This window comes from Paralichthys olivaceus, chromosome 18 (genome assembly GCF_024713975.1).
Source record: "Paralichthys olivaceus isolate ysfri-2021 chromosome 18, ASM2471397v2, whole genome shotgun sequence".
Taxonomy (NCBI): Eukaryota; Metazoa; Chordata; class Actinopteri; order Pleuronectiformes; family Paralichthyidae; genus Paralichthys; species Paralichthys olivaceus.
Window position 1 is genome coordinate 20282501 of NC_091110.1, and position 21515 is coordinate 20304015.

Consider the following 21515-nt stretch of genomic DNA (forward strand, 5'->3'; position numbering starts at 1 on the left):
ACAAAGAGGAAATGAGACGCTGTAAAGCCGAACTGTTAACGCCCCCCCTCCTCCGATGTGAAGTGCAGCTCGTTTACAAACTGTCCACAAATCTTCTCCCGGCGGTTTTCACATCATGGAGTTGACGTGTCGTCGAGGACGCGGGTCACTCTGACCCCTGTGTTGAGTTTATGTAAGAAAACATGTGTGTGTGAATGGACATGGTTCAGGAGTGAGGTCATGGACAGCAGTGGTGAAAGGTTCCAGCTGTTAAAGAGCCTCTGTCTGCACCTGGAGCTCCTCGTGAACATGCTAACAACACGTCACATCCTCACGTGTAATTTCATCTTTAATTTCATAGTTTAAGAAAATGTTCCCAAACTTTATAGACCGTTAATAGATGGACGACATGACAGCTTCCAATACCGAAGCCAAAGTGCCAGAATCGCCCCCTGGTGTCTGGCTGCAGTAGAGATTATAAACCTCCTCCATGTTAGCAGATGGGACATGGATCAACCTAAAGAATCAAAGCGGACGTTAAATAAATATTTGACTGCAGCGTCTGCATCTGAGATATGTTTTTATCTTCCCTCTTTCTGGAGGAAGTGGAGATGTGTCGTCCATCTTGATTTTCACTCTGTGGTTCTACCTGCGGCCAGAGAATATTTACAAAAAACACTTTGGATCATTTATTTCTCTGTCCCTCTGAAATATGCAGCTCTCTTAAATACCAGCAGGAGGTTGTACGTGTTTTATTGGGACATGAATCATAAAATACATTAAACTTCATATTAGGGACTGTGGTGTGAAGTGTTACCAGCATCCTTTAAATTCCCAGACATATACCTGTACACACACACGCACACACACACACACACACACACACACACACACACACGTAAGGTGAGAAGGAGAGTGTTTCCTGTGGAGTAGTTAAGAAAGGAGAGAGAGAGAGAGAGAGAGAGAGAGAGGAGTGTGTGTGAGGTAAAACTATAGTGGGGGTGGGGGGGTTGTAGCCTCAGGAGGCAATTTGCTAATTTGCTTCAGTCCATCAATCACCCTTTCATTCACTAACAGGATTGTGTGTGTGTGTGTGTGTGTGTGTGTGTGTGTGTGTGTGTGTGTGTGTGATGTCAACACTTTAAAGCTGGATTAACACGGGGACAGTTTCCTGTGACTCATTCACACTGAGTTTGTACAAATTGATATGGAATGAAATAATGTTTTAATATCACGTTGGAAACAAGTGTTTGGTATTTTGATGACGTGTTCGGTAGGAGCCAATGAGCAGAGAGACACAGACAGAGGAGGAAGTCACAAAGTGTTGAGAGACAAAATCAAATGAGTCTCCAGTAATACGCTCTGTGCTACAGCTCCCCCTGGGGGTGAAATATATGCTTACACTATGAAGCATTGAGTGTGATGAGACAAACTACCTGTGTGCGTATAATATACTAATATATAAATATTAATTCAATATAAATAATGCATGAGTATACATATCACAGCAACAAACACAATCCATTGAGCCGTCAGCTGTAACTCTCAGTGAAGCCTCACCCTGTCCCTCAACATGTCCCATCCACCTTAAATAACGATGGACAACGTGTCGAGGTATCGAGGTCACGACACTGAGACCCATACACACTCTCTACCAATCCTGAGTCAGCGTCAGCTGTCGATCATGGCGTCTCAGCCTGTCTTCATATCAAATAACTAATTAAAGTCAAACTGATCAGAAACATGAACACAGAACCTCCTGAAATGACAAACATTTGTTTAACCCATCTGCTAACATGGAGGAGACAGGGTTTATAACATGTTGTTCTGCAGCCAGACACCAGGGGGAGATAGAGAGGGTTATTACAGTAAATGATCTAGACCCAAACACGCCTGAACACTGTCTCTTTATTTTCCTCTTTGGAGACGACTGTGGACTCAATCTCTGCAGTTTATTTTTAATTAAATTAACAGTTTGAAAAAGAACAATTATCTCATGTTAGATGGAGCCAGATGTTTATTAGCGTAGCGTAGCATTGACACTAAAACACACACACTCTCTACATGTATACTGTCTTCGGGAGGTTCCTGACTCAGTGAATCATATGAATAGATGCAGATGTTCCTGTTCAGATTCATGGTTCTGTCGTCGATGAACAACAGTAGCTCGAGGTGAGTGACCTGTGGAAGAATGTGGCTGATCAGGTTCTGATTTTCTTCCCTGACTGGTTTGACTCTTCAGACGCTCTCTGCTCTGATACTGGAAACTTTTATTCATCCACCTGGAGCTTTTTATTCCTCGTGAAGCTGTGTGATTATTTGTCAGCAGCCGGTTTGGACTGTGAAGGAGAAGACGTGGATTAAAATGGCAGCGAATCTGAGTAAGAACGGTGCTGTCCTCATGGCCGCTTACAAAGAGGTGGTGGACGGAAAGTCGGACACAGACTGGTGAGTTTAATCTCTCAGAGAAAACGAAAAGAGTCAAACTTCTCTTCCTTGTTGACTGAAATCTGGAACCGTGTCCACACCCTGGTTCTCTATGTGTTCTCAGGGCTCTGTTCACGTATGAAGGGAACAGTAACGATATCCGACTGGCAGAAAAGGGAGGTAAGATCAGACTAATGCACCAGGAACCTTATTAAACATAAATCTGTCACTTTAACTCAACTCTGAATCATGGGATTTTCACCTCCTGTTAAATGATCCACATGTGCACACCGAGAGACGGAGGAGGTTAAAGCAGCGTTTGTTTTCAGATGATAAAAACCAACTCTGAGGGCAGAGGACGGGTTAGAGACTAACAATGACAGTGAGTCCACCTGCAGGCTGTAACAGTGTATGTGTAGTTTGTCTCACTGCCAGAGGAGGGAGACACAAGTTCCACGCTGCAGGTTTAACCAGTCAGCAGTAAAAATACCCCCCCCCCCCCCCTCTCCTTCTGGCTCCAACCTCCACCTGAACCAAGACGCTGTCACATGACACTTTCAATCTGTGACATGTCCTGAGGGGGGGGTGCTACTTATACACTGTCCCACGAGATCACGTTAACGTTCCACTGCTGCAGGTGGAGCTGCTGTTAACTGCTCTACACACACGGGTTCCCACTATATCCTCACATGATGTGTGTGTGTGTGTGTGTGTGTGTGTGTGTGTATGTGTGTCTCTGTGTGTGTAGATGGTGGTTTAGAGAAGATGGTGGAGGAGCTGAACAGTGGGAAGGTGATGTACGCTTTCTGTCGTGTCCACGACCCAAACTCTGGCCTGCCCAAATTTGTCCTCATAAACTGGGTGAGACTCACACACACACACACACACACACACACACACACACACACACAATGAATGAACCTGACCACACAAAATGTCCTCACATGTAAAAACATTTGTGAGCAGACAGGTGAAGGTGTGAAGGACTCTCGTAAAGGACAATGTGCCAATCACGTGAGCTCCATGGCCGGTTTCCTCAAGGTGAGTCGGACCTTTTTAAATTGCTTCACATTTCTGGAAAAAGGAAATAACAAGAGTCGTCTCTGCTGGATACGGGCCGTCTTTATTGGTCCGGTGTTCTGGACACACATATGGTTTCATGTTTCGGTTTTCAGTTTTCAGGGCTGCAGTGGCTGACTTGCACCACATGCAGGTTGAACCAAAAGGCCTCAAGTGGATCCAACAAGCTTTAAATGCTTGGGCAATATTTTTCCATCAGTTTTAAAATGTGTTCATGTTCCACCAAAGCGTCCATGTGTGGCTCCACTTTGTGACAGTCAGCTTTCTGTGCGACATGTGTGTGATCACAGGGAGCCCATGTGACAATAAACGCCCGTGGAGATGACGACGTGGAGCCGGAGGACATCTTGTCAAAAGTGTCCAAAGCGTCAGGAGCAAACTTTAATTTCCACCAAAAGACAGAATACAGAGACGCTCCCAGAGGACCTGTGGTGAGGAGACACGTGTGGTGTGTTCGTTACCGCTCAAGTTATAATTTCCACAACTCATCCTCTGCTGCGTTTCCAGGGTTCAGTGTATCGTAAGGTCAACGCCGTGGAGGAAATTCAACAAACCAAGAAAGACGACTTCTGGGTCCAAACTCAGGTTCTCACACATCATATCCATCACACGTGTGAAGCGCTGAAGCGGAGGCTGAACTGAGCTGAACTGAAAATGACTTTCCTCCACAGAGGGACGAAGAGGTTCGTCGACAGGAGGACAGCAAACGAGCAGAGGTGGAGAGACAGAGGATGGACCGAGAGAGGATGGAGATGGAGGAGAAGCAGACGAAGGAGAGAGAGAGGAAATCAAAGGAGAGAGCTCAGAGGATCGAACAGGACAAGTGAGTCGAGACCTGCCCAGATCCAAACATCACATGTCTCCTTTAACCGTCCACTGATCACAGGACTGATACACAAACTCCAAAACCAAGGAATCACATCACTGTGGTTTTTGCTTTTTGTGTTGTTTTGACATCAGACTTTATCAGAGACAGAGAGAAGAAGAAGAGGAACGAGAGCAGGAGCAGCAGCGACAGGTGAGAGGATTCCACTTTAAAGATATTTGATATTTTCCTGAGATGTTTTAGATTCAAGTTTGTAACTGAACCTTATTTTACCACCGAGCTTCTGAAGAAATAAAGAAACTCATCTTAAATCTGACTTTTAAATCATAAACTACCAGAAATATTAAAAACACTTACTCATCAAAATATCAACACAAGTATTGATTAACCTTCATATCAAGTCTTAGAGAGACAGAAAGTCTCACTCACATTGAAGGTTTTTCACACATGGACTCTGAAGGTGAAAGAGACGAACAAGAAGACGTCCTCGTCCTGGTTATTTTCTAAAGTGGGAGGAAGTACTAGGAGTTTCCTGTTTCATCACCAAGTGCCCCCGTGTGGAGAGGAGGGGAAATTCGTTTTGCAATCTGTTGCGCTGCTGCTGAAATAATCCTCAATGAATGTTTCCTCTCGTGGATTGGATTAAAATGTGAACACTGAAGATTCAGTCCAGTGACAAACTGCATGTTCTTCATCAATGCCGACATCATGTGTCTGTTTTAGAACCAGCAGGAAAAAGAAATCAAGCGGACGGGAATCAGCGCTGCAGCATCTGTGCAGAAAGCCAACGTGAGAACCAACAAACGGTTTATCTGCGAATGAAGACGTTCATCGTTACTGATCAGATCTCTCTGTCGTCCTCAGGAGGCCAAGTCCCTGATATCCCAGAGATCATTCAACCCAAGAGACGTATTCAAGCAGAGGGAGCAGAGCTTTGAGGCCAGCGACCGATCGTCCACATCCAGACCTGGTAACCAGCACTAACCAGTCAACAAGCCTCGATAAACAGGAAGTGATGAACCGCACTGACTCCCTCTGTCCTGCAGGGAAGCTGCAGAGTCCGTTTCTATCTCAGAAATCCTTTGAGAGAGAAACACTGAGGCAGCCTCAGTACCCCATCCCCCCCGCTGTGGTCCAGACTTCTCCTGCTCACCCCCCGTCTCCTGTGTTCCCCGTCCTGTCTCCTGCTCACCCTGTCTCACCCACTCCGTCTCACTCACCCACTGCAGCAGTTTATGATACCATACCTCCCTCACACTCATCTGTTCTGCATGGAGGTAAGTCTATATACAGTATACTATACATACGGTCACTCAGTATTTATATACACAGTCGCTCAGTATCTTTACAGTCGCTCAGTATCTTTACAGTCGCTCAGTATCTTTACACACAGGCCATGTTAAAGACTCTCTGTGTTATAGAAGGGGAGGAGGAGTGGTCGGATGAGTTTGAGGACGATGCAGATGAAGCGACTCCAGGTTTGATTCTCCTTCTGTTCACTAAAGTGACAACATGATTTAAAGTGTTGTACTGGTACTTCATATAAGTATCCTGTCATCATGGTGAATAACTGTCTGGCCCCTCAGCAGATTCTCAGGATTATCTGTATGTAGCAGAAGTAGAACCACCGGTGGGACCAGATGAGGGTCTGTATGAGAACGTGGAGCAGGGTCACCACACAGTGAGTCCACTCTGACCTCTGACCTCTGACCCTTCTGTCTGTGTCACGGTGAGATCTGACTGTGTCCAGAACTGATGAGAAAACTTTGTTTCATCTAAAGGCTGAAGAAAACGGTGCAGTAACCAACGGAGAGGACATCCGGGCCAGAGCTGTGTACGACTACCAGGCCGGTATGTGCCTGAGCTAACAGCTAACAGCTAACATATGTAAACACACATGTGGATGAACCAGTCAAACACAAACCTCTGCTCCACAGCTGACGACACTGAGATCACCTTTGACCCTGATGACATCATAAGTGGGATAGACATGGTGGACGAGGGCTGGTGGAGAGGCTACGGACCTGATGGACATTATGGGATGTTTCCTGCTAACTACGTGGAGCTTCTCTAACTCCCATCATCCCCCTCTCTTCAGCAGCTGTACTCTGTACTGTGACTTACTTTACATCAGTGACTCATGAGGAAGAGCTTGGTTTCATTTGAACAGTGTTGGTGGGTGATGTTGTAGTTTCTCCTCTTGACCACAGGATGGCGCTACAAACTGTAAAAACAGGATGTGTTGGTTGTGATTTTCTTTTATTACTGTAATGAACACTACATTTATATTTTCTGTGCTTCAACAATAATGTCAAAGATTATTAAGATATTAAGATAAATAAATAAATTAAACTTATCTATCTATATATCTCTCTATCTATCTATCTATCTATCTATCTATCTATCTATCTATCTATCTATATATCTATATATCTCTCTATCTATCCCTCTCTCTCTCTATCTATCCCTCTCTCTCTCTATCTATCCCTCTCTCTCTCTCTCTATCCCTCTCTCTCTCTCTATCTATCTATCCCTCTCTCTCCCTCTCCCTCTCTTTCTACCCCCCCCCCCCCCCCCCCCCCTCTCTCTCTCTCTCTATCTGTTTGGACCTTTAACCTGATATTCATTTGTTCAACCTGAGTCAGTGTGCATGTGTGTGTGCGTGTGTGTGCGCGCGCGTGCGCTCGTGTGAACAGTTTGGAGGCTGCGCGTAAAAAGCGCGTCCTCACTCATCCTCCTGAACTCCTCGTCTGATCGTGCACGTCCTCCCTGCAGTCTGTGTGCACAGTCCGGGACACGAGCAGCCTCGTGCACGTGTCCATCATCTGAGATGAATGAATTGAAATGAATTCGTTGTCTCAGAGTCTTTGAGCTGAAACCTTTTCCTCTCGTCGGGTTGGTCCTGGTTCCTCAGTCCTGTCCTGCAGCTGGAGACATCAGAGTCCTCACGGGTCTGACCCGGACACTTGGGTCCGAACTGTCCTGACAGAACCTGCAGCTGTGGTCATGGACAGACGCTCAGACCGTGAGGAGGAGCAGATCTTCATGTTCCAGTAAGTGATGGCTTCTGTCTCTGAGAATGATTAGAAATGTATTTTACTGAAGAACATCAGAGACTCTGGAAACATGAGATACTTATATCATTGAATAATGTAAGACTCAGTGTTTATAAATCTCAGAGTTACACTTGAGATCAGCTCCAGTGAAACTTACTCCAGTGACTAAATAAAAGGGGGTAAAAAATAAGATACAGAAAACAACTTATAATTGTTTCTCAGCTTCATGGTGACTCTGCAAAAACAACCGAGAATTAAGTTCGTTTCAATGATTTAAAATCACACATTTGCCCCAAACAGCTTAATAATTTCTACTCTACGTCACTGGATCCTTCAATCCTTGTTTTTAATTACTCGTTAAATGACACATTTATAATATTGATAAATTAAATCATAAGCTCACACGTTCTGTTTCCAACAAAGAGATTTGAGAGAAAATGAAAGAAAATGGTCTCTGTGTGAACGATCAGCAGGTGGAGCTGATTCTAATCATCTTATGAATTTCAATTGAATTTCCAGACATTGATATAAAGTTATATAAAAATTTATCATGATATTTAAAGTTTAATATAAGTTTTTAAGTAATGAGCTTGGTTTCCAACCTGTTTGGTTTGTGACCACAAACGACGTTCACCCAAAGAACAAACTTTCTCTTCTCTTATGTTTTAATATGTTTTACAGGTAAAATGATTCAGCTTGAAATTGATGCGTCACACAAACTTCAGCCTCCGTCATTGTTGGCGGCAGCTGAGAGCCGCTCGTTGATAAATCTGGATTTAATCCAACACTATAAAACTTTGACCACTGATCGAAAATGTGTCTCTGCTGTAGATCTCCCTCGTGGTGTAACGACCACATGTCACCTTGACCAACAACCATCCACGACCCTCATCACAGACTCTGTAACCCTTCACCATCTTCAACATGGCAGCCGCCCCGGACGCCACGTGCTTGTCGGAGCTGTTCCCCAACAGGAACATCAGCCTCATCTCCGGCCCCCGACCCTGCAACCGCAGCGCCGCCAGGACCTCGCCCTACACGCCACAGGCCACCGCCGCCTTTGCGATAGCCAGCACCTCCATGATGCTCCTGACAATCGTCGGGAACATCCTGGTCATCATAGCCGTGTTGACTTCTCGATCCCTGAAGGGGCCTCAGAACCTTTTCCTGGTGTCGCTGGCCGCGGCGGATATTCTCGTTGCCACGCTCATTATTCCCTTTTCTTTGGCAAACGAGCTGCAGGGCTACTGGGCGTTCAGCTCCATCTGGTGTGAAATCTACCTGGCGCTGGACGTTCTCTTCTGTACCTCCTCCATTGTGCACCTGTGCGCAATAGCTCTGGACCGCTACTTGTCGATCTCTCGGCCCGTGTCCTACGGCGCCAAACGTACTCCCTCACGCATCAAGGCCGGCATCATCATCGTCTGGCTGATCTCTGCAGTCATCTCCTTCCCTCCTCTTCTCACCCTGGATAAGAGCGAAGGAGGTGAGGAGGTTTGTGAACTGAACAACGAGCGCTGGTATATTCTTTACTCCACCATTGGATCATTCTTCGCCCCCTGTGTGATAATGATCCTGGTGTACATCAGGATTTATCAGATCGCTAAGCAGCACACGAGATGCTCACCTGGACAGAAGCAAAAAGTGGTGGCAGCCAGCGAGCCTGTGAGGAAGTCCTCTGAGAAGTCCCGACAGAACGGGGATCAGGGAGGTACGACTGCCAGCCACCGAGGAAAAACCACGACCACGGCATCTTGCTCTGATTCAACGCCATCATCACCTCAACAAACGCCTGAGAGCACCAAGGGCCAGAAAACTCAGTGTGAGAGCCAGACCTTCTCAGGCGAGACTCAGAAACATCCTGACGAAGGCGGGGGAGCGCTCGCCGACAACAAGTCCAGCTCCGGCTCTGAGCTGGAGGTCGAGGAGGAAGGTGTCCTCAGTGAGGGCCACAGAGGAGAGACAAGCAAATCCAACGAGCGAGCTTTTGGATCGCCACGCGGCAAAGGATTCAAAGTTCAGGTGCTCAACCTGACCAGCCGACACAAAAGCACCATGACCACATCGTCCGGCACCAAACTGGCGCCTGAGGAACCCCTGAGGACGCCTGTGAACCAGGGGACGGCTGTCTGCCGACGTAAAGCCTTGGTAAACCGGGAGAAAAGGTTCACCTTCGTCTTGGCCGTCGTGATGGGCGTGTTCGTGATTTGCTGGTTCCCCTTCTTCTTCTCTTACTCTCTTCAGGCCGTGTGTCCCGAGACGTGCAGCATCCCCAAACCTCTGTTCACGTTCTTCTTTTGGATCGGCTACTGCAACTCCTGCCTCAACCCCGTCATTTACACCATCTTCAACAATGACTTCAGGAAGGCCTTCAAGAGGATCCTGTGCCGGGACACCAAGGGCACGTTCTTATGAAGAGGATTACGCTGTGAGCTGTTGATGGACAGAGAACAGAGACGACTCCTTTGTGTCCGTACGTGTTTGACCAGGATTGTCCTCCAGCAGCATCAACACAAACAATTTATCTGTGTGCTGAGTCAGAGCCGCTCTGACAGAGGAGACTTCCGAAAGATTCAAGTGGCTGAATCAATTATCTGTAATGTTATTTAAGAAAACAGTGTAATTGTGTCTTCAGTGACTCTGAGGAGCCTCATTTGATTATATTCTGAAGCGGAAGTGGAGAGAGTCTGTGTTCGGTGATCCAAAGTACAAACAGAGCGACAGGACGATGGCGTGTGTGTGTGTGTGTGTGGAAGCAGAGGAGCAGTTCGGTTCTGATGGAGGAGAACGATCATCTTTAATGTGGAACACGATTAAAACATGTGACCATTGTCTTCATCTGTGCGTCTCTCACCTTCCTTCGTTCCCTCCTCCAGTTAAAGCTGTGACTCCACACGGGCAGATCTGAGATTCTCTGGGAGCTGGTGATGTTCCACCTCTCCCTGGGAGTCGCTCGTTAGAGCGACGGCCGGAGGCTTTAGACCATAGGAGAAAACAGCTGAGGTGGCAAAACTCCACATGAGGATTCATCTGAAGCTGAGCGGTTCCTCCTGTCAGCCCGTCCTCTTCTTTCATGTCTTTTTATTTCTCCTCTGGATAAGAAGGACGTGTTTCAGAGTTCAGTTACAGTTTTCACCAAATAACATTTGTTATGACCACGTAGAATTAAATCCAATACCTTGAAGACTGACAGAACACAAAGAACCAGGCTTTCGACTGTTCATGAATTAATTGACCTTTAAACAATAATTGTGAGAACAGGTCTGCAGGGCACAGGCCCAGGGGCCCGAGGGGTCAGAGGTCAACCCCAGGTTTGGATTTATTTGCTGTATTTATTGATCGGGATTGAAAGCTTTTCATTTTGCTCTCTGTCGAAGCAATACGGACTGAATCTAAACTCAGCGCTGACGATGAGCAGAGCCCCTGAAGAGGACGCTCCTCCTCTGTGTGTGTGTGTGTGTGTGTGTGTGTGTGTGTGTGTGTGTGTGTGTTTCATAAAGCACTTCTTATCTTGTGAACGCAGACGGACCCGTGTGTTCAGTTCTTTAATGTAAGACCAACCAATTAACTCCAGTATAAACTGACGTGAACGTGCTACAACGACACATGAATCTGAAATGTTCATTATTTATGATCATGGAAACATTGAACAGTATGTGGATCATTTTTGAATAAAACTCGTCAAACGATTGGTTTTCTCTGACCCTCGTGTTCTGAGCTGCTCTGATGGAGACACTGAGGCTTCATTTCTGGAGGAAGTGGAGACGTGAGGTCGTCTTTGTTCAGATAAATCAACATATTCTCATGATGTTAATAATCTGGATGTACTTTAAAACTGGATTTGCAGGATTAACTCTGACAGAGACGTTTGGTGACGCAGCTTTAAAGCTGCGATATAGTTTCCTCTATTTTGGATTTTCTCAAAGACGTTTGCTCGTCTCCTGCACGTCGACGACACCTCCTCCCTTCAGCAATAAAAAAATCACTCGCTTTTGTTTTATTGCAAAAAAGATCTGTTATTTCATTTGGAGTTTAATTTTGAAATGTCTGTCTCCCAGTGCTGTGCTTTTATTTTGAAATAGTTTGGCATGAAGGATATTGAATAAAGGATGAAATGAGACGATGAGACGCTGATCGCTCGTTGCTCCGGAGCAGAGTGGGTGTGTTCGACTGTGACTTACAGAGAATAATGAAATCAGACATTTTAGCATCACTGGTTTCTGTCGGAGAAAGAATTGTGTGTGTGTCGGCTTCACTGTCCTCTGAGCTCAAACACATGTTTTCATCTGACGAGGCAACAGAAGAGGAAAACCTTCCAGGTGTCATCACATTAACAACTGGAAATTAAAAAATGATCACGTACCCTATAAATACTGAATCCATGTAGGACAGGTGATGATGAGGAGTGGGAGGTGTTGTTTCCCTTCGCCTGTTATCTCCGGATGAAGACGTCTCCGGAGGGAGAGGTTTTTAAAAAGCTTCTTTGTTTTAGAAAAAGACTTTGAGTCAGGGAACAACAGGATCCACAGAACCACCGACCCGTCCACGACCCAGGTCACCGACACACGAACGATAAAGTTACTTCACGTGATTAAACTAAAGTTTAAACTGAAGCACGTTTACAGTTTGAACGATGATCTGAAGCAGTGTTGACGTTTCAGTGACTTAGTGTTTCAGTCTTTCCGATGGAGAGCTCTTTTTGATTTCAAATGGAAATGCTCTCGCTCTAAACCCTGCGCTAACACTCAAAAAAGCCCCTGCTTGTGTGGAGATGTGCTCTGCTTGTGCTCGAGATATTTTGCTGCTTGCGCTCCAGCTTCAGCTCTTGACCGATAGATAAAGTTGGATGAAGGATGTGAATCGTGGAAGAATCCATTCAACGTTTTTTGCAGATCCAGGAATTTTTGTCAGTTTGAGATAAAAACGTTTTTCTACATTTTCACAGATTCATCAGAGAATAATTAACGGATCTCAGAGGACTGATGTCCATGAGTGTGTGTGTGTGTGTGGAGCAGCCTGATTGAGTGTGAATGTCAATGGGAGATAATCACTGATCTGATCTGGTTGATCTGGATCCATCGCTCTCACTCAACAGATTCCTGTCACCTGAACATCTGAGACATTTCAGCTCAAAGTTCTGAATCAGTTGAAGTTTTTAAGACTGGAACTTGTCTGTGTCTTCATGATGATGGATTCAGAGCTCGGGGGCTTTATGCTGTTGGCTCGTTAATGTCTTTTTTATGATGCCATATTAAGCCTCAGCCTTGTGACATCGTTTGTTTCCGTCAGCCCTGATGCACGGTGACGACTCGGAGCCGCGAACGCTCGCTGTGAAATACAGAGAGTGTAAAATCACATTTATGTATCGAAGCAAACCAAGAAAACACAGAGCAGCAGATTTACTGTCTCATTCTCAGAACTGTGCAATGTTGGAGACTTTGTGTCTGGAGGTGGATTCTTTCAAATTAAAGGTTCGAAATAATGTGTTTCTAACAACGGAGCTCCGTGGCACAGAGGAATTAAAGGCTTTGACACAAACACACAGTGTGAGATATATGGGTCTGTCTGTTGTTCTGTCTGTCTGTCTGTCTGTCTGTCTCTCTGTCTGTCTGTCTCTGTGTCTGTCTGTCTGTCTGTTGTTCTGTCTGTCTGTCTGTCTGTCTGTCTCTCTGTCTGTCTGTCTGTCTGTCTGTCTCTGTGTCTGTCTGTCTGTTGTTCTGTCTGTCTGTCTGTCTGTCTGTCTGTTGTTCTGTCTCTGTGTCTCTCTGTCTGTTGTTCTGTCTGTCTGTCTGTCGTTCGATGGGTCTTTTCATGAGATCTGAATAATGAATAACATGTTCTACATTTTCACAAGAACAGAAGATACAAAAGAAAATGATTCAGTCTTTAAATAAATATGAGTATGAATATATAAATCACATAAATACAGGTAATCCATATAAAAATGTAGTAGTATTATATAGTAATACAATATATTATTATATCTATTATTATATAGTAATATTATATATTATTATATCTATTATTATATAGTAATATTATATATTATTATATCTATTATTATATAGTAATACAATAATACAAGTGAAACAACAGAAGAGAACAGCTCAGTTAGTGTCTTTACTTTAAAACTGATCCTTCGACCTGACGATGTGAGATGATGAAGTGATCACCAGTGTTTTGTTTCCTCTCTGAGTTTGATCGACTGTCTGTCCATGATATTATTTTATCCCCTTTATTGAATTATTGAACTTTTTTACTGTGTTAAAAGCTTTAAAATCGATTTGATTGTATTTCATCATCAACATTTTCATTTGTTTGTCTCATCAGTTGATTCTGAAGAATTTTAATTGAACTGACTTTTTATAATTCCTCTGCAGCTTCTTCTTGTTTTGTGATAAAAGAAGTGTGAGAAATTAAGGCACGGTGTTTGCTAACGACTGTTGAAGTGTGAGAAACTGTGTGTGTGTGTGTGTGTGTGTGTGTGTTCTACACTTTGCATGTCAGTGAACTCAGGAGGAAAAGTGCTGTGAATAATTCAGTCAGATTACATATTGATGCTGCTCAGTCAGATTTTAACGCACGCACGACCATTATTTAAAACAGTGTCACGGAAACATTTATTAAACAGTCGCTTATGTAAATGCTAAGAATACTGTGCTTATTTAATATTAACATTTTAAAAGACTTCCTCCTGTGGACACTCTGTCTCACTTCAGGTCTGTTCTGGACAAAGTTTCCTGACTGTTTCTGTGCAGAACGTTTCAGGTTCCTCGTGTCACAGCAGCAGCTGTTGAACAGCTCAGACTCAAACTGCCTCTGCTTGTGCTTAGATTTGCTCTGTTTGTGCTCAAACTCTTATTTTGTTGCCCGGACAGATTTCGTATTGAGAACAGAAATTGAAGGTGCAAAGAGGAGGAATGTGAGTCTGAGTGTAAGCACACAGTTTGAGCACAAGCAGAGAAAATCCAAACACAAACGCTATTTGAGTGCAAGCGCAGGGTTTTGAGTGAGAGCAGAAATCTGAAGGTGAAATCAATGCACCTGCTCTCAGAATGAACGACTCTGGAATGAAGAAGAAACTGAATATAATAATTCATAATTCATTAAAACGTAATAATTAATGTATTCATTAATTTAAAACCAAAAACAAAGAGACAAACCGGATTCTGTAAGAAAAATAAAATGAGACTGAACTGAATCATGTGACGGCTTGAGTCATCGTATTATCAACATGTTATTATTAGACAACGTGTGACAACACGCTTCGTAACATGTGTTATTCTGCAGAACAGACATGTTGGAGTCCTCTGGGCTTCAGCCATGAGTGTGCCGTTGCTTCAGAGCAGCAGGATTTTACGCTGCAGTGGAAAACGAGTCCACGGTGATTCAGAATGTGACGGGAGGGAGAGAACTTCCATAAAGTGCTGAGGGTTCAACGGTCTGGAGGATGAGTCAGGTCTGAATGGAGCGTCTCCTCAGGACAGTGTCCTCACACCAACACAAAGACTGGAGCCGCTCAGCTCCGTTGTTCCTCAGTGTTCACTGTTCATGTCACATTTCTTACTTCACACAGAAACATTCAGCACATGACCTCATACTGACTCAGCAGTTTATTATCTATAATTTCTTATCATTATGTGACATGAATTCTTCTCTCTAAGTTTCTAATGATCAGTCAGACTCTTCGTGTCTCCAGTGTCCTGGACACTGACTGTGAGTAAAGATGGACGACATCAACTATTTACTGGTGTTTTCAGTCCAGATGTGTCTCCAGATGTGTGTCCCCTGGAGGGGTCACCTCAGGGGACATCGCATGTCGTTCCACAGCGTCTCACACACACAGAGGTTGATCCTGATTCACAGTCACAGAGCTGCAGCAATAAGACTGTGTGTGTGTGTGTGTGTGTCTGTGTGTGTGTGGTGGACAAGGTAACATAGACAATCAAGTCTTCAGCCATCTTTTCTCATTTTCTAAGGTCTACTTTATTAAATGTTTTTAAATCCTTGAAGAACTCTGAAAACTTTCTTTCCATCATTTATTTGTTCATCTCATGAAATAGTTCTGAATGTTTCCTGTCTGTGCTGCTGTAACATGTTTATTCCCCTCACACAGATCATTGTGTTCAACAATACTGTTCTTCTGTATGTGTTGAATGTAAAGACAGAGTGTGTGTGTGTGTGTGTGTGTGTGTGTGTGTGTGTGTGTGTGTGTAATAATCCAATACTGACGATGTTATCCTGTTAGAAAGTAGATGTTGTGCTCGGGGCTCTGCTGTGACATGGTTAAATGTCAGACTCCATCTCTGCAGAAACAGATAGAATGAGAATAGAAGGAACACACACACACACACACACACACACACACACACACACACACACACACACACTCACTCACTCACTCACACACTCACACACACACACACACACACACACACACACACACACACACACACACTCACACACACTCTTTCTTCCGTGTTGATCTGTTAAATGTTGATATCTGAGTCTTTTCCTCATTAACAATGATTCAATAAGATGAAACATGCATCAATTCAATTCAATTTGTAGAGAACCGGATCATAATATACATTATATCATATTATATCATTATCATAATATACATTATATTATTATAACATTATCATAATATACATTATATTATTATAACTTTATCATAATATACATTATATTATTATAACATTATCATAATATACATTCTATTATTATAACATTATCATAATATACATTAAATTATTATAACATTATCATAATATACATTAAATTATTATAACATTATCATAATATACATTATATTATCATAACATTATCATAATATAATGTATATTATGATAATGTTATGATAATATACATTATATTATTATAACATTATCTCGAGGCTCTTCACACAGAACATCAGGACCTTCACATCTGATCAGATCAGGAGAAACCACAGTCCCAGATTTGTTTCTGTGTAACTTCAATGTGTTTGTGTAAGTTTGATCAGCTGGTTCTCTTCATCTCTTCATCTCTTCTCTCTTCATCTCTTCTCTCTTCTCTCTTCATCTCTTCATCTCTTCATCTCTTCATCTCTTCTCTCTTCATCTCTTCATCTCTTCTCTCTTCATCTCTTCTCTCTTCATCTCTTCTCTCTTCATCTCTTCTCTCTTCTCTCTTCTCTCTTCATCTCTTCATCTCTTCATCTCTTCTCTCTTCTCTCTTCATCTCTTCATCTCTTCTCTCTTCTCTCTTCATCTCTTCATCTCTTCATCTCTTCTCTCTTCTCTCTTCATCTCTTCATCTCTTCTCTCTTCATCTCTTCATCTCTTCATCTCTTCTCTCTTCATCTCTTCTCTCTTCATCTCTTCTCTCTTCTCTCTTCTCTCTTCTCTCTTCATCTCTTCTCTCTTCATCTCTTCATCTCTTCATCTCTTCTCTCTTCATCTCTTCTATCTTCATCTCTTCTCTCTTCTCTCTTCATCTCTTCTCTCTTCATCTCTTCTCTCTTCATCTCTTCTCTCTTCTCTCTTCATCTCTTCTCTCTTCATCTCTTCATCTCTTCTCTCTTCATCTCTTCATCTCTTCATCTCTTCTCTCTTCTCTCTTCATCTCTTCATCTCTTCTCTCTTCTCTCTTCTCTCTTCATCTCTTCATCTCTTCATGAATTCACTGCAGCTGGACTCTCAGGTGTTGAATAACAGATCACAGTATATGTAGCAGTAGGTGATGAGTGTGAGGCGTGCGTTGGAGTGTGCAGCTTCAGGACGAGCCTGAGGCCGTTCAGCAGCCAGAGTGGGAACATAATTGATTTCAGGACGTGCTTCAGCTCCCTGAGAGCTCGAGGTAACCGATGTTAGTCATGTATTTATTCTGCCTGTGGGTCAAACCCTCTGCTGACGCTGCAGCTCTGCCGGGTCAGAGTCACACTCCACTTACACTTTTCTCTGGAGATTTTTCACGGAGCGTTCATTCTGCTTCGTTCGTCCACAGAGGCAGAATTGGATGCGTTAAACTGATCCGAGTACATGATGTTTTTCATCACATTATTAGAAACAAAGATACAGTAACTATCAGAGGAATATGTCCCGACCACTCCCATGATCCTCTGCTGCTTCACTACATCCACTTGATTCAGACGACCTCTAGTGGCAGGAAATGACATGTTGTGTGTTTCTTTAATCGTATTTTACATCTGATGAATCATAAATCGTTGTTTTAAATGTTTCAGAGACAAATAATCTGGTTTGTGTGTTTTCTAACATCTCACTCAGCTGCAGGAGCCATCGGACACGTTCTGAATATTAAGATGACGTCACACTACACACAATACACAATGTACACACAGTACACACACACACATACACTTTGTACATAAAGAACACACACTGTATACACACAGTACACACAGTACACACACACAGATGTGTGATTCTCTCCGACAGAGACAAACAGGAAACTTCACACAAACATGAAACAACGTTAATTTCAGATTTCGTCCATTAAGGTCGACCAACGTCAGGGAGGAAATGAAGGTGGTTTCCAGAATTATTCACCACAGTGGAGAGAGATGTTCATGAAACACACACACACACTCACACACACACACACACACACACACACACACACACACACACACACACACACACACACACACACACACACACACACACACAGTCCAGCTCACAGCCACAGACAGAGACACACACATGAACAGATTCATTTCTACATCTGATTCTGTGATTGTTTGTCATTCAGCCTCACACCTTCTCTTCATCAGGATGTTTCTCTCTTACATATTTTCTCTGGCTTAAAATGAAAATGAGTCACAAAGTGAAAACATTGGTTTCAGCGTGTCCATTAGACGAAGAGGAGGAGGAGGAGGAGGAGGTGAAACATGGAGGAGTCAGCTGTGAAAAACCACTGAGAAGAGGAGGATGAATAAAGGAGTGTGTGATGAAAAGAAATGATGTGAGAATATTTACAGATGGTCACAGTGAAATGCAGTAAATGGTTCATGAACTGTGAATAAAGATGGACGACACATCTGCACGACGTCCGCCAGAGGCTGAAACATCTCAGATATAAATCCTGCCAACGACGTCATGTAGGGTCAGAGTCCAGGTCCTTGTTTGACCATGTCCCCTCTGCTAACATGGAGGAGGCAGAGTTTAGGACCCATACTGCAGCCAGCCACCAGGGGGAGATAGAGACGCTTTGGATTCACTTCTGTGAGCCGTCATGTCGTCCATGTTTATAGACATGTGTCACTGTGACATCCACTGATTGGCCAATGAGAAAATGACTCTACGTCTTTGATGACGTAGTTTCTCCATCTTGTTTTTCAAAAACATCCGAGCTGCGTGGACAGAAGGCGTAACCGTAGCAACACATTTCAAAACGTGGTCGTGTGAACGTCGCCTCAGACGTCGTATTAACGGTTTGAGCTTTAACTCGTCACCACAGTCTTAACGAGGGAGGTTTCTCTCCTCAGCCTCTCGTCCATTAAATCCTTTGTGTGAGAATTTAAACTTCCACAGACGTTCGTCTTAATCGATGGATGAGTTATGTTTAAACTCGTCAATCTCTCCGGCTCCTTTTCTTTTCTCTCTTTTGTCTCCAGGAAGCAGCCGCTCATAAAAAGTCTGCTCTTTTCTTCCTTCTGCAGTTTTTGACACAACAGGCGCCAGCGGACAAATGATTCATCCACCAGGAAGACGAGGCCAGTTTTTAATAGGCCGCCATTAAGAGCGGCGCTGCCGAACCCTATGGCGTCCTCCTCGTCCCCTGTGGGACGTCACGTGTTCTCTATTAACTCAGCTTCAGTGTGAGAGGCGAGCGTTGCCGCCACTGCTCCTGTTCACAGACTCACACCTCCCTGTCTCTCAGGTGGCTTCACTCTGCAACACCTCCTTTTCTTTCAGTCTCTTCATGTGACGGCTGCAGCTGCTCTTTACTTTATCAGACATGATGACAGAGCAGGAGTGAGACAATGAGCAGAGGCTGATGTTGTCTCCACATTAAAGCTGCAGACTTCTATAGAAACTACCAGTGGAGTCGCCCCCTAATGGTCGTCACACAGAAGACAGGTTTCAGACAATGGCTTCACTTTCTGGACCCGGAGTCTTCGAACACTTATTAAAAAAATGTATGGCTTCGATGGACGTACAGTTCAATGTCTAAATCGCTGTGAATCCTCTGGAATGACCTGAAGTGAAAAGCTTTTATTCTGCAGAACCGATGAATCTGCAGAGAAATAAAATCTGTCTGGAGGATCTACGACCGTGTGCTGGAGCCGATGGAGGCTACACCGTGAGGAACTCCATGAACCACAGAGGAGAGAGTGTGTTCTGCAGCAGGCACACACACACACACTCACTCACACACACACACACACACACACACTCACACACACACACACACTCACACACTCACACACACACACACACACACTCAGGTAATTTGGCTGCTGCTCCTTCGACCCTCCTGAAACAACTCAGGGAGGATGAATCTTCTCTCGCTGAAGTCTGAGTGCTTCTCTTCCATTTACCTGATTTTCTTTTATTGTCTCTGCTCTCACATTGTTCCCCCCCCCCCCCCCCGCAGAGCTCAGATACAGTCACGTCAGTGTGAAGCCGTTTTAAATCTACCTGCTGACACACTGATGTACTGATCATATATTTATATTATGCACATGCTTCCTGATTCACGCCTCAGGCTTCGTTTACAGCTTCATACGTGTGCAGCCTCGTTTCACTAAGTTCCCTCCACAACCCGGAGTTTGACTCTTTGTGGGGACCGAGCTGTTTAAATGACTGAGACTTTCAGTTGTGCTCATCACTGTTAGAGATCATCTCTCCTCATCTCATCACTTAATCAACTGTCGGTTACAGTCAGTCGTGTGACCAGAGGGGGCGCCACTGAAGACGCAGAACAAAGATAAACGATCACAAAGAAGTGCTGACAGTAAAAGGTGAAAATCTTAATGAGAAGACAAGAAAGAACCTCTAAGATGAAGAGTGACGCACAAACAAAAGAACTGCAGATAGAAAACAGCTGCAAAGAGAAAGAAGAAAATGTCAAAGAGATAAAAAAAGACCACGTGAACTCTCTCACTTCTCAACTAAGACACAAAGACGTATTTGCAGACATGCAAAACAGCGTCTGGACATTTTCTGGACTTTGTGTTTCTCATCTGAAGAAGCAGCAGGAGATTGTCCAGAGACTCTGACTCAGTCATTCGTTCTCACATACAGAACCTGCAGAACATGTCAGGAACACGTCTGGAACATGTCAAGAACACGTCTGGAACATGTCAGGACTTCAATTTGTGTCTTAAACAGCTAAAGACACAAAAAAGACACAGTTGTCTCTGCAGGATATTCAGCAGGATAAACAGGGAAATATTTAGTACATATTATCATGTATAATGACTTCAATATACTTCAATATACTTCTATATACTTCAATATACTTCTATATACTTCTATATACTTCTATAATCCTTCCACAAATAATCCCCCGTCTGTACTCCTTCCATCGTTTCCAGTTTCTGCTGCAGGAACCTTTCACAGTAAAGTTACATTTTCCATTTCCCTCCGCAGGATTATATGTTTTGTAATTATCTCTGCTAAATGTAAAAAGCCTGGTGTTTTGCAGCTTCTCCTCACAGCTGACAGACGTGAGCACAATGCAAAGAAAAAAGTGGGCGACACGCAGCCGTGTTGACAATCACCATTTAATTACATTGACTTCTGAGTGAAGGGTGTAACTTGGCATTTGTGTCTTTCAAAGAGGCGAGCGAGCAGAGAGCGGAGGAGCTGCAGCGTCGAGCTCTTTGTGTTTCTGAGTCCAGAGGTGATGAGAGGGTGGAGGTGACCTGCTGTCATCAGCCGTCTGCACGTTACTGTCTGTGTGACCAATGGATTTGTGTTCTGGGGCCATGTACATGTTTATCACTCTGGTTTTACGATTCAAAAATATAAATAGACAATTACACTGGTTGATAAAGTCGCCTGTGCCCTTTAATTATTGTTTATGTCTCACAGAGTTTAACCATCGGGATCGTTTTTGTCTAATGTCGAACAACAACTTCACAGAAAGAGAACTGACGTGAATGGATACAACTACTCAAGTGAAACATTTAAGGT

General features: G+C 43.8%; 2 protein-coding genes across 4 annotated transcripts; both read left to right on the forward strand.

Annotated features, from left to right (window-relative positions):
* Positions 1-188: 188 nt before the first annotated feature.
* dbnla (drebrin-like a) lies at positions 189-6668 on the forward strand. Of its 3 annotated transcripts, none has more exons than XM_069513289.1 (16): positions 189-316; positions 2222-2427; positions 2531-2586; positions 3155-3267; positions 3373-3447; positions 3777-3917; positions 3994-4071; positions 4158-4309; positions 4447-4504; positions 5036-5101; positions 5177-5282; positions 5359-5589; positions 5734-5790; positions 5899-5993; positions 6094-6163; positions 6250-6668. In XM_069513289.1, exons 2-16 carry the CDS (start codon positions 2345-2347, stop codon positions 6384-6386), a joined length of 1518 nt encoding a protein of 505 aa, XP_069369390.1. In that variant the 5' UTR covers positions 189-316; positions 2222-2344; the 3' UTR covers positions 6387-6668. The 3 variants fall into 3 exon arrangements, with proteins under 3 accessions (XP_069369390.1, XP_069369392.1, XP_069369391.1); XM_069513291.1 differs by having other exon boundaries at positions 190-316; positions 5902-5993; XM_069513290.1 differs by having other exon boundaries at positions 208-316; positions 2309-2427; positions 6250-6524.
* Positions 6669-7227: 559 nt separating this feature from the next.
* LOC109645896 (alpha-2B adrenergic receptor-like) lies at positions 7228-9921 on the forward strand. Its single transcript, XM_020111568.2, has 2 exons — positions 7228-7365; positions 8200-9921. Exon 2 carries the CDS (start codon positions 8293-8295, stop codon positions 9781-9783), a length of 1491 nt encoding a protein of 496 aa, XP_019967127.2. The 5' UTR covers positions 7228-7365; positions 8200-8292; the 3' UTR covers positions 9784-9921.
* Positions 9922-21515: the final 11594 nt, after the last annotated feature.

Bases quoted from the DNA above. Each gene is read 5' to 3' on its own strand.
- LOC109645896 (XM_020111568.2), top strand. From the start codon at position 8,293: ATGGCAGCCGCCCCGGACGCCACGTGCTTGTCGGAGCTGTTCCCCAAC.
- dbnla (XM_069513289.1), top strand. From the start codon at position 2,345: ATGGCAGCGAATCTGAGTAAGAACGGTGCTGTCCTCATGGCCGCTTAC. The intron at 5,102-5,176 runs GTGAGAACCAAC...TGTCGTCCTCAG, and splicing joins CATCTGTGCAGAAAGCCAAC to GAGGCCAAGTCCCTGATATC. The intron at 5,283-5,358 runs GTAACCAGCACT...TCTGTCCTGCAG, and splicing joins ATCGTCCACATCCAGACCTG to GGAAGCTGCAGAGTCCGTTT.